Genomic DNA, 22,750 nt, shown 5'->3' with positions numbered 1-22,750 from the left:
ACTAGACTTGCTGGAGTGAGCAAAAGAGCAGCTCAGCAGCAAGGAGAAAGCAGATGGAAACTGCAAAGAGGATTTCTCCATAACAAAGGAATAGAGCTTGACATAGGGAGTCAAGTAATGGTAAAACATCTAGGGAAAAGGGAATATGCCTTCTCTCCCTGTTGGGAGGGACCCTATGTTATCACTAGGGCTGTCAGGCGATTAAAACAATTAATTGTGATTAATCGTGGAATTAAAAAATGAATTACGATTAAGCGCGCTGTTAAATAATAATAAAATACTATTTATTTAAATATTTTCAGATGTTTTCTACATTTCCAAATATATTGATTTCAATTACAACGCAGAATACGAAGTGTACAGTGCTCACTTCATATTTATTTTTGATTACACATATTTGCACTGTAAAAAACAAAATAGTATTTTTCAATTCACCTAATACAAGTACTGTAGTGCAATCTCTTCATCATGAAAGTTGAACTTACAAATGTAGAATTATGTACAAAAAATAACTGCATTCAAAAATAAAAGAATGTAAAACTTTAGAGCCTTCAAGTCCACTCAGTCCTACTTCAGCCAGTCACTCAGACAAACAAGTTTGGTTACAATTTGCAGGAGATAATACTACCTGTTTCTTGTTTACAACGTCACCTGAAAGTGAGAACAGGCGTTCGCATGGCATTGTTGTAGCCGGTGTTGCAAGATATTTACATGCCAGATGCTCTAAAGATTCATATGTCCCTTCATGCTTCAACTACCATTCCAGAGGACATGTGTCCATGCTGATGATGGGTTCTGCTCGATAACGATCCAAAGCAGAGAGGACCGATGCATGTTCATTTTCATCATCTGAGTCAGATGCCACCAGCATCTTTTTCGGTGGTTCGTGTTCTGCAGTTTCCACATAGTGTTGCTCTTTTAAGGCTTCTGAAAGCAGGCTCCACACCTTGTCCCTCTCAGATTTTGGAAGGCACTTCAGAGTCTTAAACCGTGGGTCGAGTGCTGTAGCTATTTTTAGAAAACTCACTTTGGTACCTTCTTTGCGTTTGTCAAATCTGCTGTGAAAGTGTTCTAAAATGAACATGTGCTGGATCATCATCCAAGACTGCTATAACATGAAATATATGGCAGAATGTGGGTAAAACAGAACAGGAGACATACAATTCTTCCCAAGGCGTTCAGTCACAAATTTAATTAACACATTAATTTTTTAATGAGCATTATCAGCATGGACGCATGTCCTCTGGAATGGTGGCCAAAGCATGAAGGGGCATAGGAATGTTTAGCATATCTGGCACATAAATACCTTGCAACGCCGGTTACAAAAGTTCCATGAGAGCGCCTGTTCTCACTTTCAGGTGACATTGTAAATAAGAAGCAGGCAGCAGTATCTTCCCTAAATGTAAACAAACTTGTTTGTCTTAGCAATTGGCTGAACAAGAAGTAAGACCGAGTGGACATGTAGGCTCTAAAGTTTTACATTGTTTTGTTTTTGAGTGCAGTTATGTAACAACAACAAAAAATCTACATTTGTAAATTGCACTTTCATGATAAAGAGATTGCACTACAGTACTTGTATGAGGTGAATTGAAAAATACTATTTCTTTTATCATTTTTACAGTGCAAATATCTGTAATAAAAATAATATAAAGTGAGCACTGTTCACTTCATATTCTGTGTTGTAACAGAAATCAATATATTTGAAAATGTAGAAAAACATCCAAAAATATTTAATACATGTCAATTGGTAGTCTATTGTTTTTTTGTGGTAATTGCGTGAGTTAACTGCGATTAATTGACAGCCCTAGTTATTACTGGTAAGCGGAGTTCCTCTATCAAGTACGTTTACCTCAAAAAGGAAGACAGTTAAAGTGGTACCACAGGGGATAATTAAAACCCTTTGGTAAATCCTAAAAGTTAGAGATTCTGTCATTGATTTAAGCAGGGCAAGAAGCCCTCTGTTTTTGTTCTTTTTCAGAAACATGTGCAGGGAACATCATTACCACCTGGTATTTTATGAGAACATTGTTACCACCTGGTATTTTATGAGAATCCTGGCATCTACTATGTGGGATCATGGCTACAAGATCTATTTGAAACTGCCGAAGTTATCGGGATGCAGCAGCATTGGACTTACGTGGGGAGAGCTGTTCTGAGTTATCAAGCTCCCTCAGTGGTAGAGGGGCCATGGTCTGAGCTATCATTGGCAGAAATCTGAGGATTTTATCTTTCAAAATCATATTAGGAGAAAATAATTCATTTTATAGAATAGCTTACAATAGTGGATACTATTGGAAAAATGGATTCTTAGCTTGATTTAGGATATAGAATTGCTACCCTATGTAGCAGAGGCAGAGTAAACAGGAGGACAGTGGGCCAAATCTGGACCACCAGAGGCTTTTCAATGGACCTCAAAATCTTTTTATTTACTTATTATCATTATTCTTGTTATGTTCTCTGGAGTCTGGATCTTGACTATATCTTGACCAAGAAATTTGGAACTTATAGAAACTCTTATACAATTGTAGGACTGGACGGGACCTTAAGAGGTCTTCTAGTCCAGTCCTCTGCACTCATGGCAGGACTCGTATTATCTAGACCGTTCCTGACAGGTGTTTGTCTAACCTGTTCTTAAAAATCTCGAATGATGGAGATTCAATAACCTCCCTAAGTAATTTACTCCAGTGCTTAACCACCCTGAGAGTTAGGAAGTTTTTCTTAATGTCCAACCTAAACCTCCATTGCTGCAATTTAAGCCATTGCTTTTTGTCCTATCCTCAAAGGTTAGTAAGAACAATTCTTCTCCCTCCCTCCTCATCTTCCCTCATAGGTCATGTTTTCTAGACCTTTAATCATTTTTGTTGCTCTCCTCTGGACTTCCTCCAATTTGTCCACATCTTTCCTGAAATGTGGCACCCAGAACTGGACACAATACTCCAGTTGAGTCTGTATCAGCTCACCGTAGAGCAGAAGAATTTACTTCTTGTGTCTTGCTTACAACATTCCTGCTAATACATACACTCCTGTGACTTACCTTGACAAAAAATAATTGATCACCCCCGTCAGATAGTAATAGATGGTCTTTTTGTGCATGGCAAACCTTTTCTGCCAATTCAGTTGAATCTACTGTAACAACTGAAACCTGGTATGATGGAGGTTGAAGTACTTGTGGAGGCATGTACTATGGGGAATGCTGGTTTAACTTTACATTTATTAATGATATAAATTTTAGTTATTATTCTAAGTTATATGTAAGTCCACAGAAAAGTGCTGAATCACTTATTTTAAGGCTTGTCCATTAGCAATCATGAGGTTAATACCACTTTTGCTCCCAAAATTACTCTTTTGCCAATTCCTAAATCATTACAGCAAAAGCTGCCCGTTGAATCTGCAGGACCTATCCAACTGAAGGTTGGCCAACCCACCAGAATGCTTTAAAATGCTCAAGTTCAGGTAGTGATGCTGATGCACACAGTTGCTTTCACAGTTGCAATTCAAAGCATTACTGCAATCTTGATGCTGGGAATGTGTTATTTGCTCTGCCATTACAAATCAATATGGAAATGGCATTAACCAAACGGTAAAGGAAAAAGCGGTATGAGGATACTCACTAAAATGTGGGTACGGCCTGACACTAACTTGGTAAAATCCGACAGTGAGCCAAGAGGGATGGATTGTTATGGTACTGGAGACCCCCCATACAGGCCACACCCTGAGACACTCTTGAGTCCCCGGGGTGAGGCATTTTTACCCTTTCTTGTTTTTAATGTTTATCTTTTTAGTAAGTATTCTACATTTTCTAGCAGTAGAGGGAGCGATGGTGGAGGCAGGTCTGGAGATGCTGTGTATGTGCTGTCACAGGGCACATGTGTAGCTTCGAGCAATGGCTCTCAACCTTTCCTACTATGGTACCCCTTTCAGGAGTCTGATTTGTCTTGCAGACCCCCAAGTTTCACCTCACTTAAAAACTACTTGCTTACAAAATCATAAAAACACAAAAGTGTCTCAGCACACTATTACTAACAAATTGCTCACTTTCTCATTTTTATCTTATAATTATACAATAAATCAATTGGAAAATCAATATTGTACTTTATATTTCAGTGTATAGAGCAGTATAAACAAGTCATTGTATGAAATTTTAGTTTGAACTGACTTCGCTAGTGCTTTTTCTGTAGCCTGTTGTAAAACTTGGCAAATATCTAGATGAGTTGATGTACCCCCTGGAAGACCTCTACGTATCTCTGGTTGAAAGCCACTGGCCTAGAGTACATATGGGTGTGTTAAGAGCGTCTCTGGGTGGTGTGTGGTGCAGTAGTGACAGACTCTAGACCGACAAACAGATTTATCTGACTGCAGCTGGCATGCCTTGCCGGACCACCCAGCAGGAAGTGAGATCTTACTTACCTGATGTAGTTGTACTTAGGACCATATATTTAGATCCTGTTGTAGTTTTCAATAACTTGTTAAAACCAGCTGGTCTCTCTCAAACATGATTGAATTGCTTGGGGGGGAAGGGCAGCTCGTAACACTACACATGAGTGTAGGTGCCTAAGCACCCAGGTTTGTACTGTTGGCCTTTCCCTTTCTGCCTCCCCTGCCAGCCCCCCTGCTACAAAGAGACTTACCCATACCCTTTCAGACCTAGTGGGGGGAAAGCACCAGGGGACTGCAGTTATTATTGTAAGCAAGGCAAACACTGTCCCTGCCCTTTGGTAACAAAAACCAGAGAGGAACAGGAAACACAGCGAGGGAAATGCCCTCTGCAATCAGCAGGAGCCCCATAGGGATTGTGTATACATGTGTCACTCGCCCACTTCCATCTGGCTCCCCCGGGAAGCTGTCCCCTCTTCCAAGCCGAAACAATGACATCTCACAAACGTTTGATCATTTGAAACTCACTCTCTGCCACCTGCATTTAGTTATTGCAAGAGGAGGATTTACCCTGAAACCTTTTCAAATACAGGGAGATATTCTTATCCTTCAGGCCCTGTTCTCCGCTGATGGGTGTCCCCAGCCTCCTGCCCAGCTGGCCGTGACATCAGCAGGGAATCTGGCCCTGTGATGTTGGATTTGTTAAAAGGAATCAGCTAAAATAAATTGACAACAATTTCCAGGCTTGCCTCCTCCCCGTGCCCCGGGCCAGCTGAGCAGTGGGCTGGTGGCTGCTTGCCAAGCAGAGCTACCACAAAGAGACTGGACTGGAACATGGAAAAAAAGCCACAAATATGCAACCTGGCCTCTGTCATGTGAAAATAAACAAGGGCAGTTATAAATAGCTGTTGTCCTGACCTTAAACAACAGACTCCCAGGCTCTAGATCAAACCCAGATCTTTCATATGCAGCACCCCGATCATCCACTAAACAAGCATCGCAGGCAAAGAAACACTTGCTCATTTGAATGTTAGCCTTGCAAAAATGCTGATGGACTGCCCCCCTGTGTGAACCTCAGCACAGCTCTGGACACAGATATGTGCAGCCTTCAGAGCAGATGAGAGCACTGGTTCCTTCTGGATTTCTCGCTGGCATCAACTCACCCTGAAGGGTTGCAGTACAGCTTTGCGGAGAATCAGAGGGCAAGGGAGGGAAGAGGAAGGAAGTGTGCTGGCAAAGGAGGCAGCAAGCACCGGCAAGAATGCAGAGCCTGGGGTGCTGCCCACGTGGCATGTAAAGCCTGAGCTGACAGTGCTCTATGGGGACAAGGGCCCAAGCTCTGCTGAATTCAGCAGTTTTACTTTGCAGACTTCTGCATCTTCACTTCTACAGCAGAACAAATGACCAAAAAAGGGGAGAGGAAGAGGTTTCCCCTCTGTAACAAACCCCTCTGCCTATGGACAAACCAAATCGTCTGAGAGCCTCAGCTTGCGGAGTTCCAACAACTAGTTAAAGGATTAGTTGAGAAGTCCAGCAGCAGCTGGTAGGACATGGAGTACCACGCACTATAGGGTGGGCTTTTCATAAGCATGCAGGAGTGGGCCAAACCTGGCCCCACTGAAGTCAGCGGGAGAGTTACCATAGACTTCAATAGAAGCAAAGTTCGGCCAGCGTTGAGTGCTTTGGAAAATCCCACTCTGCTACCACAGGCCCTACAAGAGGCCTACCCAGGAAGCCAAGGACCAACAAGAAGGAAAGCGGAGACCACCAGAGAGGTCCCTGCAAAGAAGTCGAGGGGAGGGAGAGGGTGCTGCATATTCACTACTTGTTGTTTCTATTTCAGTTCCCTTCTGGCCCTCCCATTGCACCCTTTGTTAAAAGCAAACTCCATTTTTCACCACCGTAAGAGAAAGAAAAGTGGCTGAACTGGTTTCACATGGTAAATGCAACACAAACCATGATTCTCCTGTTACAGTGGCACCCAGGGTGCTGAACTGACACACAGGAGCCCCAACCAACTTGCAAATCTAAAACCCACCCTGATTTCCCACGGGGAAGGGTTTTCACAGTGCTTTGAGGGAAGAGAGCCTTTTCACAGCTCACAATCCTTGTGTTTCATTTTCTTTCACGGAGCCAGCGACTCAGCATGCAACATTCCACAGCTCCCCCCTGCCTGCAACAAGGCCTTTGCTCCAGCCTCAGGGAAGGAACATCTCTCCTCTATACACAGCCCAGGGTACTCAGACAGCTCCAGGAAGGGAGCAGGAGAGCGAGGGCTGCTGATTTGGATGCTGGCTAAGAACAGCAAGGGTAAGTGACTTGGGAAGAAAAGGAGTACTTGTGGCACCTTAGAGACTAACCAATTTATTTGAGCATGAGCTTTCGTGAGCTACAGCTCACTTCATCAGATGTTTACCGTGGAAACTGCAGCAGACTTTATATACACACAGAAATCATGAAACAATACCTCCTCCCACCCCACTGTCCTGCTGGTAATAGCTTATCTAAAGTGATCAACAGGTGGGCCATTTCCAGCACAAATCCAGGTTTTCTCACCCTCCACCCCCCCACACAAATTCACTCTCCTGCTTAGTCTCTAAGGTGCCACAAGTACTCCTTTTCTTTTTGCGAATACAGACTAACACGGCTGTTCCTCTGAAACCTGACTTGGGAAGGGAGTTCACAAGCAAGTTCTGGATGTTTAGTTAAAAGGAGGGGTGGCCACTGAGCCAAGCATCAGGCTTGGAAACTTAGAGGAGCTTGGCTACACACTCTTTTTGTACCAGTTTAACTATACTGGTTTAGAAGAGTTAAATCAGTGCAACCCCCCCCCCCCGGCACAGACCCAGTTATACTACTATGAAAGGGCTTACATCAGGATAATTGGTTCCACAATGGGCTTTGCACCAATGGTTTCTAAACTGATATAGATACAGAACAAGAACAAGAACAGCCCCTACTAGTACCCAGGGGGGAGAGGTTTGGAGAGGACAGTAGCCAGGAGATGAGGTCAGGCCGGAGGGAGAGGCTTACTAATGTAGACCAGTGGTGCAATGGGTAGAAGAGGAGTTGTGACGTGTGTGGAGGGGCTGCGTGCTGGGAAGGCAGGCTGTTCAGCCAGAAGAATCCATGCAAAGGCGGGGGGGAAGAGATGGTGAAAGAAACAACAGGCAGCCTCCACATGAGAACATCAGGGCCATCTACAGCCCAGAAGAGGGGAAGCTTCCAGAGCTACATTTATCAAACATTCACCAATCGTTCTGCCATGCAGATTTTCAAAATCATCTACACATTGATCCACCAAGGGAGACATGCAGTAATGTTTCCCCTTAACGATGACACCTGTATAAAAATCAAAAATATCCTTCTACTTGCCTCCTCCCTGCCACGCCGCCAACAGCTTAGAAACCAAAACATGGGAGGTGGGGAAAGCTCCATGTTCTACAGGATTCGGTTCTATGGCCCAGTTTTCTAGCATCTCACCCCAGGGCTCTGGAGTAATTAATGCTACTGGAAAGCAGGCCTGTTAATCTCACCAGGTTTCTGTGGGACAGAGGGCCATCTGGGTGCTGGCGGAAGGACCAAGGAAAAGTTTGGAAAGAAGAATGTGTGACGAGAAGAAAGGAGCAGGGAGATGAAGTTTTGGTGACCCTGAGTGAAAACGGCAGCTAATCCCTAAAGGCGCCTTTGAGAATTTCATCCTCCACTGATTAGAATGGTACCAGTTATTGTTATTATTATTGTTACTATACTTGAAGGAAACCAAAGTTTGTCTCTTTTCTGTGCTCTCCATTGCCCCTGAGGGGTCAGCAGCAGCAGGGACCGAAGCTGGGACTGCTGGATCTAAAACCAAGAGCCTCTACTACCTGAGCTAAAAAAAGACCCAGGTCCGTTCGTTCACATGGTTGCAGACTCAAATCTCTCTGTGGCCCAGACACTAGAGCAGGGGTGGCCTAGGGGTGGACACTAGAGCTCCGGAGCCACATGGGCGGCTCTTCAGAAGTTACTGTGCGGCTCCTTGTCTAGGCGCCGACTCCAGGGCTGGAGCTACAGGCGCCAACTTTCCAGTGTGCCGGGGGTTGCTCACTGCTCAACCCTTGGCTCAGCAAGGTCTTGGGAAGGTGTGATACACTTACACAGACTTTGGGTCCTGGTCCAGCCTATGCCCATTCAGGAAGATGCTGAGCAGTTTATTGACCTTGGTGTGGCCTATGTGGAAGCAGCTGGAAACTGTCTTTTTGGTACGAGGTTTAAGTCTTCATCTTTTACAACACCAGGCCATCTCTTTCATGTCAGCATTCAGAACTTCTCCTCGGTGACTGAAAAATCCCAGTCCCGTACTGCCAAACAGCTATCATCTGCATCGATAAAATGCCTGGCAGCGGCATTGGGTAGGTAAGTTGGGAAAAGGTTGAAAAGTGTTAGTGCTAGAACTGAGCCCTGAGGTAAACCATGATTTTGGGACCTCCAGGAGCTGGTCTTTTGTCCAAGCAGACAGACCTTGGAACAGGTAGCCTCTCTGCAACAATTCCACAGCTGTGACAACCCACTTTGGTAGGGCCAATGACAGTCAGTAGAGTAGACCTGTATGACAAATTTTGCCAGGATTTGATGACAATTACGCAGTTTGATCTGAAACCTGCTTAAATCTACACTTTGGATACTATCAGTGGAGGAGGCAATTCTTTGAAGAATAAGCCTTTCCAGTAATTTGTACACACAGCTTAGCAAAGCGATGGGCTGGTAACATGCTGCAGTTGGTGGTCAGGTTTTGACAGGGCTATTCCTTTTGCTCTGCCCCAAATCTTCAGTATTTTATTCTCCTTGATGTCTCTAGACAGAAAGATGGCTAGCCATTTTCTGCTAGTTTTTACCAGGTTCTTCAGGAATTTGTGGGAGAGGTTACCAAGCCCATAGACGTTATCTGTTTTCAATTTAAATTTGATCTGTGGTGAAAGGCTAGAGGTCGTCTTTGTTTTTTGGTATTCACTGTTTGTACTGTCGCTATTTCTTCTTCACCTCTCCTTTGAACATTTTGTCCTTGTCCACGTCTGTAACATTTATCAGGAGGGTGGCAATACTCTTCGTAAAGGCTGAGTAACAGTGCTCTGCTGAAGGCTTCTCAGAAGCACCACACTTTTCTGATGAGGGCCCAGGATCTCAATATGTTTGGTTCCTCAGTAGCCTGCTCCCATCTTGCTCTTCCAGAAGCTCTGAAGTTCAAGTTGTCCAAGAGATGTGTGGCAATGCCTGGGCACCACACTCTACATACTGCTTGAGAAGGAGTTCTACACACTCCGCAGGTCGGCAGGGAATGTAGGTCTCATAGCAACCTTTTGGAATTGACTCCATGGCAGCTTCATATATGGCTTTTATGAACCACATGTAAGTGTCCTCAATGGAGATGTGTGGGATACAAGTGATGTAGCAGTCAGTGAACTGGGTAAAGCTGGGCCAGTTTGCCTTCTAATAATTCCAGTGAGGGCTTTTATTGGTACTCCCAATAGGTACAATTACTCCACCTTTGATAAGGATCAAACTATGTTGACTGTGTGGAAAGTTTTTCAGTACACTGCTTACAGCCTGAAATGAATGATTATGTGTACTGATGATCGAGGTGAGGCCAGGGAAGTAGTCTTGTTTCCATCTGGCAGAATGAAAAGTATCCTGCTGCTCTGGATCATGGATGAGGTGAAGGTCATGGAGTGAGACTCAGTCAAAAATGTCAACTCCATTTTGATCAGACCATCTGTAACCCTAGGGGATACAGTGGCTAGTAAAGTTTCCAGCGTAGATGGTATGGTGTGGTACCCTAAGAAGAACATTTGGAGTAGGCCGGGTGACTTGTACACATTTGCCACTCTGAAATGATCAACTCTCACAGCATCATAGAGGTCTGAATTAACTGGGAGTGGTTCCGTGCCAGCAAGATTGGCTCTAACATAGGCAGCACAGCTATGTTTACTATGCAGAGAGTCACGCAAAAGGTCATAACCTTTGACGTTAAGGCAGCTGGCAGAAAGAGAGATGATGTGTCTCCTGGAGGCAGATTACAACTGGGTTACGTTTCGACTTTAGGGACTAGAGAATGGAACGTTTAGCTGAAGGATTTTCAGGAATGGGCCAATATCCAAAGTTCCTTGATCATGGGTAAGGTCGCTGAGTTCACTTGAAAGTCCACGCTGACCAGGACTGAAAGCTTTGGAAAGCTATTTGCAGCTTTGGCTTCCCCTGCAGAAGCAGGGTACTTACGCGGTATACAGCGGGAACATAGCTGCATTATACTTCCCACTAGAGAGAAATTACTCCTTTTTGTATTTTCCATGCCTTCCTTGGGAACGTGTCAAGGGAGGTGTGAGCTGTGTGCCTTTTTTTTTTTTTTTTTTTTTCCTTTTCCTTTTTAAGAGCTCTAGCTGTCAGCCCTGGACGGCTGGGGCTTGTGCAGAAGGGCTGTGCACACCTAGGAGGTGGGGGGGATGGGATAAGGGGGAGCAGCACAGTCAGAGCCCCGCTGACTGGGCTCAGGCTCCCCTTTTCCCCCACCCACCCCAATCCCTCACTGGGAGCCCAGACTTGGGCTCTCCTTTCCCCTCCCCTGCCCAATCCCTCACCAGGAGGCGGCGCCGTGGCTCCAGCTGGCAGCTCCGGGGTGGCAGCAGCAGAGAAGTAAGGGTGGCAATGGCATGCAAAATAGGCTGTGAAAAGTGATATTGACAAATACCCCTTTTCAAATTGCCACCCTTACTTCTGAGCTGCTGCAGGCACGGTGCTGCCTTCAGAGCTGGGTGGCAATATACGTACTAGGGGAGGGCGGGAGCGTAAGCGACTTAAGACACAAGGAAGTGGGGGCACAACCAAATAAGTTTGAGAACCATTGGACTACAGGGATTTTTAGTGCCAAACTTAACATGGGAGTGAAAAGGAACAGGAGGAGAAAGGCAAAAACTATTCTGGCTAGTAGTTATTATTTAGACACAACCTTTCCACTTTGATTGTGCAGCAAGCGTCAATGTAGCTATTCTAGATTTCACCCATACAGCTGAGGTTCGAATCTGGGTCTACAATTTCAAGACGTGGCTAATACCACTGCAAGATACTTACAAAGAAATTTCTTCTTCTTTTCCAAGGGAAATTCATGAAAGGTTTCCCAGAACATTCTCACTGTCGGGTGTGTAGCGGAGTAGTCCCCCTTGTAGATGGCACACTGTTAAAAGAGGCACAAACTTTTTGCTTATGAGAGAAAGTGATGGTCCTCCACTAACTTCCACTTCCTTAGAATCCTAAGCAGGAGGAATTCAATTAATAAAAAGCACAGTTTAAAAATCTAAGAATAACTGCTGATATACGAATAATACCATGCGTGATCATTTACTGTCGACAACAGCGGTTTTCAAACTTTTTTTCTGGAGACCCAGTTGAAGAAAATTGTTGATGCCCACAACCCAACCAAGATGGGGATGAGGGGTTTGGGATGTGGGAGGGAATCAGGGCTGGGGCAGAGTGGGGCCGAGAACGAGGGGTTCAGGGTGTGGGGGGGGACTCTGGGCTGGGGCAGGGGTTGGGGTGCAGGAAGGGGTCAGGGCTCTGGGTTTGGGGTGCAGGCTCTGGGGTGGGGCTGAGGATGAGAGGTTTGGGGTGTTGGAGGGGGTTCTGGGTTTGAGGGGGGCTCAGGGCTGCGGCTTGGTGTTGTGGTACAGGAGGAGGTCAGGGCTCTGGGCTGGGGCCAGGGATGAATAGTTTGGGGTATAGGAAGGAGCTCCGGGTTTAGGGGGGCTCAGGGCGGGGGCTTGGGGCACGGGCTTACCTCAGGCTGCTCCCAGTCAGCGGCACAGCACGGGTGCTAAGACAGGCTTCCTGCCTGTCCTGGCACCGCGAAAGTGGGCAGCAGCAGGTCTAGCTCCTAGGCGGAGGCATGCAAGCAGCAAAGCGTGGCTCTCGCCCGCAGGCACCCCCCCCCTCCAGCTCCCATTGGCTGGGAACCAGCCAATGGGAGTGCAGAGCCAGTGCTCGGTGCGGGGGCAGTGTGCAGAGCCCTGTGGCCCCCCCCGCCTAGGAGCCGGACTTGCTGCTGGCTGCTTCCGGGGTGCAGCGCAGTGTCAGAACAGGTAGGGACTATCCTGCCTTAGCCGGGCAGCACCGCCGATAGGACTCTTAACGGCCTGGTTGGCAGTGTGACCAGAGCTGCCACAACCCGGTGCCTTACATTCCGTGACCCAGTACTGGGTCGCAACCTGCAGTTTGAAAACCACTGGTCTACAGTACAAGCCCAGTACTACTTATAAGGTGTGGAACAGGGAAAGAAACTAGATTATATGCTTGTATTTAGAGGGTACAATTCACCCTCATGCAGAGGGGCAGCACAAGCCCTGTGTACTACACGAGTTCCACTCAAACTCTTGGCCTTCCGCTGCCATCTCTGCCCCACGGTGAATTTCCCCCTGAGAGAGGGACCAGCTATTCTGTGTTCATATCCTCCATTGAATCCAGACTTCACCCCTAAACAAAGATAGTGCAAATCCTTCTCTTCCTGCCTTCCTCTGTTGGTGGCAGGAAAGCTGACGGGCGATAACGACTTTCAAGGGAATCAGGAGAAGGTGCTCTAGTGAGGAGACAAGAGAAAGTTCCCATAAGAGGCTGAGGGCTCTATCCCATCCGAACCCTTTGCAGTGGGCACCCAGTGTCCAGATCATGGATATACTTAATACTACCCCCATGATAGCTACCTTCTAGGTACTAATGTGGCCCCTATTACCATCATATCTGAGCACCTCACAATCTTCAGTGGATTTCTCCTCTCAACACCGTTTGCGAGGCAGGGCAGTGCTATTACCCTCATTTTATAGATGAGAAACTAAGACAGGGAGAGACTATATGACAAGCCCAAGGTTGCACATGAAGTCTGTGTCAAATTGAGGAACCAATCTCCTGAGTCCCAGACTAGCGCCCTAAGCACTGGGCCATCCTTCCTGGTTTCTGTGGCCAAGAAGACAAACAGAAAAGATGTCCATGTCAGCTTACCTCTTCCATTTCCTCCCAGTTGTAGTTGCTGTTTCCTACTATCATGGCCCTCAGCTCTGAGGGCTGGAAGAGTTCCAGGACCTTCCCACCGCACACCTTCAGGAAGCCGGTGGAGAAAGCGATATACCACTCATGGACGGAGAGATTGAAGATGTAATTCAAGTAGGCCTCAACAAATTCCTGCCTGGTGTATTGAGAGAAGGGGAGGGGAGAGAGGAGAGAGAAAATATTGTTATTCACATTGCTGTGTTTTATTAAAAAACTGTCAGGAACTGACCGTTCACGCAGTGGGCTGGAAGCTATAGAGGCACACACGCTCAGTCAGGTCTAAAAAGGGGACTTCTGTGTATTATGAATAAAATGGACACGCTGTTCAGGAGGCTGGAGTGAAACGCTTCCAGTCCACCCCATGTCTCAAGGCTCTCCGGTAACGGTACACACGAGTGTAAAGAGTCAGAGAGCAAGTGGCATCGTAGGCCTGTCTGACTCACTGGCAGTGGAGAGCTCCTCAGATAGCACATGCTGTGCATTATGAAGACAGACCCACTTATGGGCAGAGCATCCAGATGCCCAGAGCATCGAGGGCTAGGCATCAGCTGAGCCTTTGGGAGCTGCTGAGGCAGGGAGTCCTTCTCTTTGCTGTGCACATTTCAGTCCACATTACAGCTGATGTTCCACTAAAGCGGAAGTCAGCATTAGGTCTCCATAGGACACATCAGCCCCTCAGCACAGCTCTCCCAGCCCTATGTTTAAGACGTGCACGAAATAACTTACTGCTCCTTTCAGCCATCCAGTAAAGTGACTAGGGAACTGGGGCAGGAGGGGGGAAGTCACTCAGCACAGCATTTCCTACTTTCTCTACACTGACCTGCTACTTCCTGATGCCCTGAGTTGATGCTTTCCTCATGGCTGGGAGTCAAACCAAAGGGACAGAGACTATGGCCAAGATTTTCAAAAAGAAGAGCCTAAGAAGTCTATATTTAGGCACCTGTTGGACAGAGCTCACTGGCAGATGCTGGGTGCTCAGCACTTCAGAAGAGCCTAAACTGGAGGTCCTATTTTAGAAAGCCTTGGTCTAAACCTACAATAACTTCCATCTCTTTTCCATTAACACACATGCTGTGTGTGCTGAGGGCTGTGAAGAAAAAAGATACAAGGAAATTCTAGAGTCAGATACATCCCAGTAACAGCTAACCTAAGTAACAGACAGAAAGCAGCGAAAGGCAAAGGACCTGATTCTTAGTTACACTAAGATCTCATTGCACCACTCTGGCAGTGTAAAGGAGCTCGGAAAGAGCTAGAAATTACTCCCTGAGAATATCCTTGGCACAAAGGCCTCCATGGTCAATGCAGAACTGGTGTCAGAGCTGTATGCCAGCCCTGCTTGCACCCCTAACGTAGGGGGTATGCTGAGGACGGTCTGGAGGAAGAAGTAGGAGAGCTGAGGGCAGGAGGGTGTTGTGAATCAAGAGCCCCGTGCTACAGCTATTTCTGGCTTTTTAAGAATTGATAGGGGGCCCTGGGAAGCAGAGTTGAAGCCCTGACATTGCTCTAATTTACACAGAGGGCCAGGCAGGGTGAAAGAAGTGACTCAGTTGAAGTGTTTATTCCTACAAATGCATGTGAGATTTTCTTCATTTAAAAGATGCTAATATGGTTAAGTGAACTCATGCAATATTGGAGATTCCCAGTAGAGGGTGCCATGGTTTCTACATAAGGATAAAGTCATCTAGAAAAGATTCGAACTAGGGTCTGTGGCCCGTCAGGGTAATCCACTGGTGGGCTGCGAGACATTTTGTTTACATTGACCGTCTGCAGGCACGGCCCCCCGCCGCTCCCAGTGGCCGTGGTTTGCTGTTCCTGGCCAATGGGAGCCGTGGGAAGCAGCGGCCAGCAGGTCCCTGTGGCCCATGCCGCTTCCCGCAGCTCCAATTGGCTGGGAATGGCGAACCGCAGCCATTGGGAGCTGTGGGGGGCCGTGCCTGCAGACGGTCAATGTAAACAAAATGTCCTGCGGCCCACCAGAGGATTACCCTGACGGGCCACGTGCCGAAGGTTGCCAACTCCTGGATTAGAATAAAATATTAGGGTATTTCTACACACAGTTTTTGCTCCAGCTTACTAAATTGGTAAACAACCCAATGGAGTCATCCTCTTCTTTCATATGGCATTTAAAAACCAATTAGCTGGGATTATAATTGAATCTTGACATTCAAAAGCCACTCTAATGCTTCTGGGGTAGCTGGGTGGGTCACAATTTGTTGTGGGGGTGGGATAGTTGTCTGTGGTGGGTCACAATTTGTTGATTCTTTGATTTTCCATTTGTGGAGGAGATAGCCACACCTTCCATGCACTGTCCGAACGTGGCTGAGTGCAGAATGCTGCCGATGGAGTTATTAAGTGGTACAGCCCTACTGTGGATGCATTTATACCGGGGTAAATGTGCGTATAAGAGTATAGCCTGTTATAAACACCTTGATAGGGTATAACTGGGTCCACACAACAAAGGGGTTGTACCAATTTGAGTAAAATGGTTTTCTTAGCATTCAATTGGTGCAAAAAACTATGCAGACCAGCCTTGAGAGAGCTTGGCAAGAAGTAGCAGGCTTCTCCCAGATTACAAGAACTACACACTGTTTTGCTTTGAGGGTGGTCCAGAACAATACTGGAATAAAACACAATATCCTGTAGCCTTTGGCACCAAAAGCCAGAGTCTTGCGCCAGGCATCATTATGACTCCTCCACCTCTTGCTAAGGACACATTTATTCTCCACCCTCCTCCCTCTCCTCACTACACTTTTACCAAAATAGTTCACAAATGCCTACTTTCAGAAGAACGTTATTCATGCAAAGACCCAGCAATAATTCCCTTTAAAGCTGTTTTCAGTATGCCCTATAGTAACATGGCAAACTCAGAGACCTCCTAAAGCTTGTCTGTGGGCTTCTCTTTGGGATGTGGGTGGACTTGACTTCCCCGAATTCTTCCAGCAGTTGTTTCTGCGTGACATTTGGTAACAGTTCACACTATTGTTCGCTTGCTAAGCGAGTCAGGAAATGGAGCAGAGTCCAATAGCTGGGTCTCTATCTGAAGAGGACACAATCAAAAAACAAAACGGTGACCTCCCGAAGAGTGGGAGAAAGAGATTCTTATATATGCTCTTGGGTAGCATGCACAAGGGAAATGTGAGAAAATAAAGAAAGGAAACAACAGACAGAGACATGAAAGCCTGAAATAAGGAAGCAGGGGGAGGGAAAACTGGTTATCCAGTGTGCATCTTTTATTGTTGTTTTCTTGACAGTTGACGGAGCCCTTGGGGAAAATTCCCACTGATAACGGCAAGACACTAAACACTGATCTGTTGCCCAACATCCTTTTTCTGCCCCTGTGGCTTCAACAGAAGTTTTTTACTTGAACATTGGCTGGAACATGGTCATTTTGATGTAAAATCCTACGTGGCAACTATGAGAAGGGATCACTGCAGATGCTTCACAGTTCACCTGTCTTTGGTATTATCCACATATCCAGTATATCAATGTCCAGGTAAGCAGTTCCGAAGTATGAAATACCTAAGGGTGTGCATTCAGCAGGTTATTGGGGTAAGGAAGTGCAGCAGATCTATCTCACTGCCTCCAAAGCAGAGAGGAATGGAGGGGAAAATCATCAAGCAATGAAACCCTGAGAGTCACTAATTAACCAGATCCTGTTTCATCTGCACTCCGAGGGGGCATGTTGGTGTGGTATGTGGAACAATAATGAGCAAGAAGTGTTATTTACCCTGGGAAGGTGGAAACAAGTGGATCTAAATGAATTTTCAACAATGAGGGAAAAGTCCAAGGGGCAAATTAATCAGTAGTGCTGACAGGTGACTATGGCTGGCCAGCTAGGCTTTGTCTACACTAGACTTTAGACACTAGATCAGGTTTGCTAGCACAATCTATACCTTCAGAATTCTAGTCAAGAGAAAACAGTTCTACTTCAGCATTTGCTAAACTGATTGAGCTAAAGTCTAGTCCAGGCTCCACCTTCTCCAGAGTTTTTCAGCCTCCAGGTCATTAACACATTTGCAAAGACTAAACTGAACACTCCCCAAATGTTTAGTCCAGGCTACAGCCATTTGTGCTTTACCCTAGAACAAGCTAACATACACACTTCTTTCTCTAAGATAGACGTGTCCTAAGCTTTTGTCTTCATCTGCAGAAAGGTGCGTAATTTACATCCCAGTGGAGACCCCTTTTTTAGATAATCAGATTAGAAGGACTTTGTCAAGTTTGCCAACTTCTTGAAGATTCCCAGTGCCAATCCCAAGACATGCTAACGAGCAGTCACTGAATCACACTGTTTCACTATCCCAAAAAGAATTATGTGCCGTTTCCAGTAAAAACAGTCTTTGTAAAAATCCAGTTACAGGATTAAGAGAAGAAAACCGTTTAATAGCTGAAAAAAAGAAAAAAGGTAGGTGTGTTGGTTCTAATCCAAAGAGCTGGTTCAAGTTGAAAGGAGTTAATTACCATTTGTCTTACAGTAGCACCTACAGCCTCTGATCAAGGCCCCACTGTATCAGACATGCATAAAAATAGATGGTTCCTACTTCAAAGAGTTAACAGTCTAAGTCTGCTGGACTTAACCTTATTCAGTAAATTTACTGTCATGTCCAGTATTTGTCCTGCAAAATCTCAAATTAGTCTTCAAGGGTGAAAATCACCATTTGTGGAGTGACCATTCAGTGCTCTATACACTACATAAGCAGCTCATCATCATCATCTAGCTCCAAAACCACAACCAAGACCTGGTGTTATCGCTTATCTTAAACAGTACCTCAGGGGTGCAAGCTGTTGACAGAGGACACTGCCTTAGGCAGTGTTCACGTGTTTGCCTAAGCTCTCCGCATTCACATTTGGGGTCCTTCCTCAGCTTCCACTTAAGTCATATTGTTACCAGTCTTTGCCACCCCAGCTCTCACTCAGTTTAGAGCATACCAATGTTCTCCTTCTAGGTCAGTGCATGAGGGCAGTTATTCTGAAGGAGACAGGTTCTCCAGGATCAGGAGCCTCTCTCACCATTTTGTTATTCTGTAGCCTTCCCCTGTGGTATTTTGTGGTGAGGAATTATAGAGGCACAGATCTTTCTGGGCGTCAGCCTCTTGGGTGGTGGAATGCATCCATACAATGACTGTCTTGGATCATGCACCTGGTTTTGTCTCTCTGGCCTTCCTACTGAAAGCATCGAGCTCACTGATGGTGGTGCAATCACCGCAAGGCAGTGTAGAAGTCAGTTTCAAAGTCCCTGTGATGGTCCCACAGGACTGACTGAGGTCAGTATCAATTTTGTGTGCATGGCTCACATGCGACCATAATGGTGCACAGAACTGCTCAAATGAGTAACACAAGGCAACACTGGTTGCTCTGAGTGTTTGGGACCAACTCCCTATTTTGTATTCGCAATTTTTTTTGAAGTACACAGTTCCTGGAGTTCACTTTCCTTTTTCAACGTCTTAATGTGCTCTTTGTATGTCAACATTCAGTCTAATGTGACCCCCAAGGTACAATGGATATTTATACTGCTCAAAGATTGTATCATCCCCCAATATCTGGAGTTTTCTCTTGGCCTGATGGTGTTTCAATAGTATTCTTGACCTATGCACAGGGAGCCAGTTAAAAAGTGCTTGATATCCTCAAATCTTTCCAACTGGGTGGCGATGCAAAGCTCATCTGCATAAATAAATCTTTACACATTGGGGAATTCTGGTTGGTAACTTGTGTAAACATTAAACAGCAAGGGTGTTAGAACTGAACTTTGGGGCAACCCATTCTGTTGAGTTCGCCATTTACTTTTCTAATCATCCATCTCAACAAAGAAACATCGATTCTTGAGCAGAGAGGAGATGACCTGGACCATCTTAATATTGCTCTAAATTCTTGCCAGGTTCAGAAGACGTGAACAATGGTTCACAGTGTCATAAGCAGCGGACAGACCTATAAAACATTACCCCTTTTAATTTTGCAGGTTTCAAAGCCATTTTCAATTTATTGAGTTAGGTTTACAACTTGGCCACAGCATAAACATCCTGGGCGGAAATCAGCTTGGTCATCAAATCAGTTGCCCTTCAACTAAACTATTCTACTTATATTCATCGGCTTATGTAACTTGTAGGTTGATCAGAATAAGGATACTGGTAATGCAATAAGGATACAGTAATCTTTGCATCGTTAAGGTCTTTACGTGGTTTGAGTAGTGCAACCACTTTGACCTCTCTCCACAGCCTGGGTATCTGCACTGTCTCCGTATAAGAGAGTTAAAGAAATCAGGTAGATACTTCTGTGCTCTTGTGCCCTAGGTGTAGTAATAGTTCATTAGATACACCATCACATCCAGCTGCCTTTCCACATTTCAGAATTTTCATAGCTATCGTGAGCTCCGCAGTATTGAGCTGTTTCACTGTGGACTTTGCTGTCTCTGAGGAGTGAGTGAGCCTCCCACTTGAATTGTTTTGTTTCACACTGTGCTTTGTGGGCTGGGTTCCCATTTAGGATGAGTTAGTGCGCACTTTGGTTGGGACAGACTGTGGCAGTGTGCTTTGGTTGTTGTCCATCCGGGTTCAGCTTGCGAAGGGTGACTCATCCTTTTTTGCTATTGTGCCACAGGTTTGTTGTTTCAACCATCTACCTCCAGCAGTTGCACCCGTCCTTTGTCATCTCTCTCACAAGCATTTCCCCAAGCCCAGTGGTTTCTTCATTGAGTCAACAATTCTGAATAACTTTTATATTGTTGGTGGGTTTGTTCTGAAAGTCCACATATAACGTCCAATGTCTTGGGATGTTCTTTGGGCAATCTTCCACAACAGCAAGACAAATTCTCCAGAGTTCTCGTGTGTCACAGTACTTATACAGATGGATTCATCCAATTCAGAGGTAAAGTCTTCCCAGTCAGCCTTTGTGAGGTTGAATCTTGGCAGGTACTTTGTTTTCCTGGGTTGTACTGCAGCCTCTACTGTGACTTGCACTGGCCTATGCCACAATCTTGGGATTGCTGCCATGACCTCCCTTCTGAAGTTACTTGCATTTTCAGAAGTGGCAAGAGCTAGATATATCCCCTTGTTCCACCATGCACTTTGGAAAGAGCATTTGTCCTGGGAGGTCATACAGCAGAGTCAGGTTGTTTGTTGCTGCCCACTTCCTAACTTCTTCCCCATGGTTGTCATTGCTGGGATGTCCCCAGATGGTCCGGTGACTCTTAAAGTCGCCTATGAAAAGGCATGTTTTTTCTGTCAGGCGGAAGTCAGTTGGCCATGCAAACTGTTCACATGTAACAGAAAGTACTGCTTTGGTCAAGTTCAGCCATGATACCATGATCTTTCATAACACTGTTTTTCGTCAGCCTTTTATCACATGCAAGTATTTGTGCTGCCATAAACGTTGCATTCAGCATTCGAACCTATATGCATGCCAGGGATGTATGGTGCTATTCTCTCTCTCTCTCTCGCAGGCATATGTCTGCTTCCATACCAGACAGAATGGCAGCCTTCTCTGCAGAGAATCCCTCCACTCTGGAACGGACGATTTCAAGTGTCATCTTTGGCTCAGGCCTTTGGAAGGGCCATTTATATGGACGTCTATGTCTTCTGTTACAGTCTTGATGCGTGTTTTCGTATTTGGTCTCCCCCATAATCAGTTGCAAAGGGAGATTAGCAGCTGCATTATGGGCTTAAGTGATGGATAGGGCCTTATACAGAGAGTGCAGGTGAGATGGGGTGAGGGTCATTCACCAGGCCTTAACAATAAGGGGTAGGAAGTTAAACTCTTTTGAAAATCTGGTCACTTTAAGTGCTGAAATGGGACCCACTGGGTTCTGACATCTTTTCAAAGTCTGGCCCAACATTTCCCCCTGCGTTAACCTATCTATCCCCTGTCTCAGTTCGTGATCATCCATGTGCCCACTGATGTAGGCATCACCAAAAAAGCGTTTCGGTTGCCATGGATTCTCAATGATAGTAACTCACCTATTGTCCTTCTGCACAGTAATTTTGTCTCCTTCTGGTATTAGCTTCTTCTGCTCTGTCACGCCATAGCTTTCTCTACATATCTATGTTTAAAAAAAAATAAAAAAGTTGTCTTCCCATTGTGTGTGTCACCATACAAGCTTGCAGGATGGTGCAGGGTTCTTTTACCTGCTCCAGGTAAAGTGCATAGCTACTGACACACAAAGGGCTAGGGAAGGAGGCTGGGAAAACAGATATGATGAGTTAGAGAAAAAAAATGCACAGACACCCTTCTCTGCTTGCATCATTTTTCATACTCAACATTTGCTCTTAGATCATGATTTGCAATCAAAGCCAAATGCAAACCTAAAAGAGAACCAAGCCACCCTATTAAGTCAACCGCATGCTGAAAAACAAGAGATTGATAACTGCTAAAAATTACATTTAACCAATGCCATGTGTATTGGCACCAACAAAGTCCCCTTTGAATAATGACAATGCAGGATGCTCAATTAATCTACTCTCACAGTAGATTACCAGACCACTTGATAAGTCTAATGTGCCACTTTTGTCTCTGTTCATAACAGAGCTAGAATGCCAGCAGTACAAAGGCACTCCATACATAATCATTATTTTAAAGTGTCTCATTGATAAAATATTATGAGCCAGATTTTTAGCCAGCCAGCACAAATGAGCCACAAAACAGATCTCCTTCAGACCATTTGGGGAAAATTATGAATCCAGTTCAAGGCATCAACACAGCAGTAAAGATGTCCTTTTGCCTGAAACCAGGCACAAAAGCGCTTGGGGGAAGTTATATAAGGTTATTTTAACTTTTCTTTTTATAGGCGGATGGGATCAGTGCTAAAGCCTCCTGACTTCACCCTGAATGGTAGCACAGACCGGGGTGTGGCTGTGTTAGACCCAAAATTGGTTCACTCTAGAGCCAAGATTTATAAGCCAGCTTTATTTTAAAAGCCCTCCCTTATCAAACAAGATGAAGTCTAGCCTTCCCAGAGCACAGTGAGGTGGGAAGGATTTCTTCACAATATCCAACCCAATACCTGGCCATATCAGCTATATCAGAGTCCCTTGGGAAAGGAGCTTTCGTGTCTTCTTGCTAGTAACAGGTGTGCTCAGATGTTGGACTAATGCATCCATCTCCACCCCAGACACTCCTCTGTATAAAACAGGACAGTGATAAGCACCTACTTGTAAATTTAGGGCCTACCCAGAACATCCTGTTCCATGTGAGACCATCTCAGCTTGGGGCCTGCCATGGTATCGTAACTTTGAAGTGAGCGAGGTGCCTCTGGGGGCATGTTTTCAGACTGAGCAACCAGGCAGAGAAACCAGAGATTCTCCTGGATTTCCACCCCACT

The 22,750-nt window shown here is 45.5% G+C and overlaps 1 protein-coding gene across 4 annotated transcripts in view; it reads right to left on the bottom strand.

The window, feature by feature from the left end:
- HERC3 (HECT and RLD domain containing E3 ubiquitin protein ligase 3) overlaps nucleotides 1–22,750 on the bottom strand; it is a 112,771-nt gene that overhangs the window by 10,254 nt on the left and 79,767 nt on the right. For 2 of the 4 annotated variants that reach the window (XM_073340669.1, XM_073340668.1), the window contains exons 22-24: nucleotides 21,390–21,472; nucleotides 13,393–13,576; nucleotides 11,476–11,578 (exon numbers count right to left, since the gene is read on the bottom strand). In XM_073340669.1, the coding sequence (XP_073196770.1) occupies nucleotides 11,476–11,578; nucleotides 13,393–13,576; nucleotides 21,390–21,472 (370 nt within the window). Of the gene's footprint in view, nucleotides 1–11,475; nucleotides 11,579–12,380; nucleotides 12,974–13,392; nucleotides 13,577–21,389; nucleotides 21,473–22,750 lie in introns of those variants that run through there. The other 2 variants (XM_073340670.1, XM_073340671.1) reach the window with 2 other exon arrangements.

The sequence above is a fragment of the Lepidochelys kempii genome, chromosome 4, assembly GCF_965140265.1.
Source record: "Lepidochelys kempii isolate rLepKem1 chromosome 4, rLepKem1.hap2, whole genome shotgun sequence".
In the NCBI taxonomy this organism is placed as follows: domain Eukaryota; kingdom Metazoa; phylum Chordata; order Testudines; family Cheloniidae; genus Lepidochelys; species Lepidochelys kempii.
This window is presented reverse-complemented; position numbering and strand designations above follow the sequence as displayed.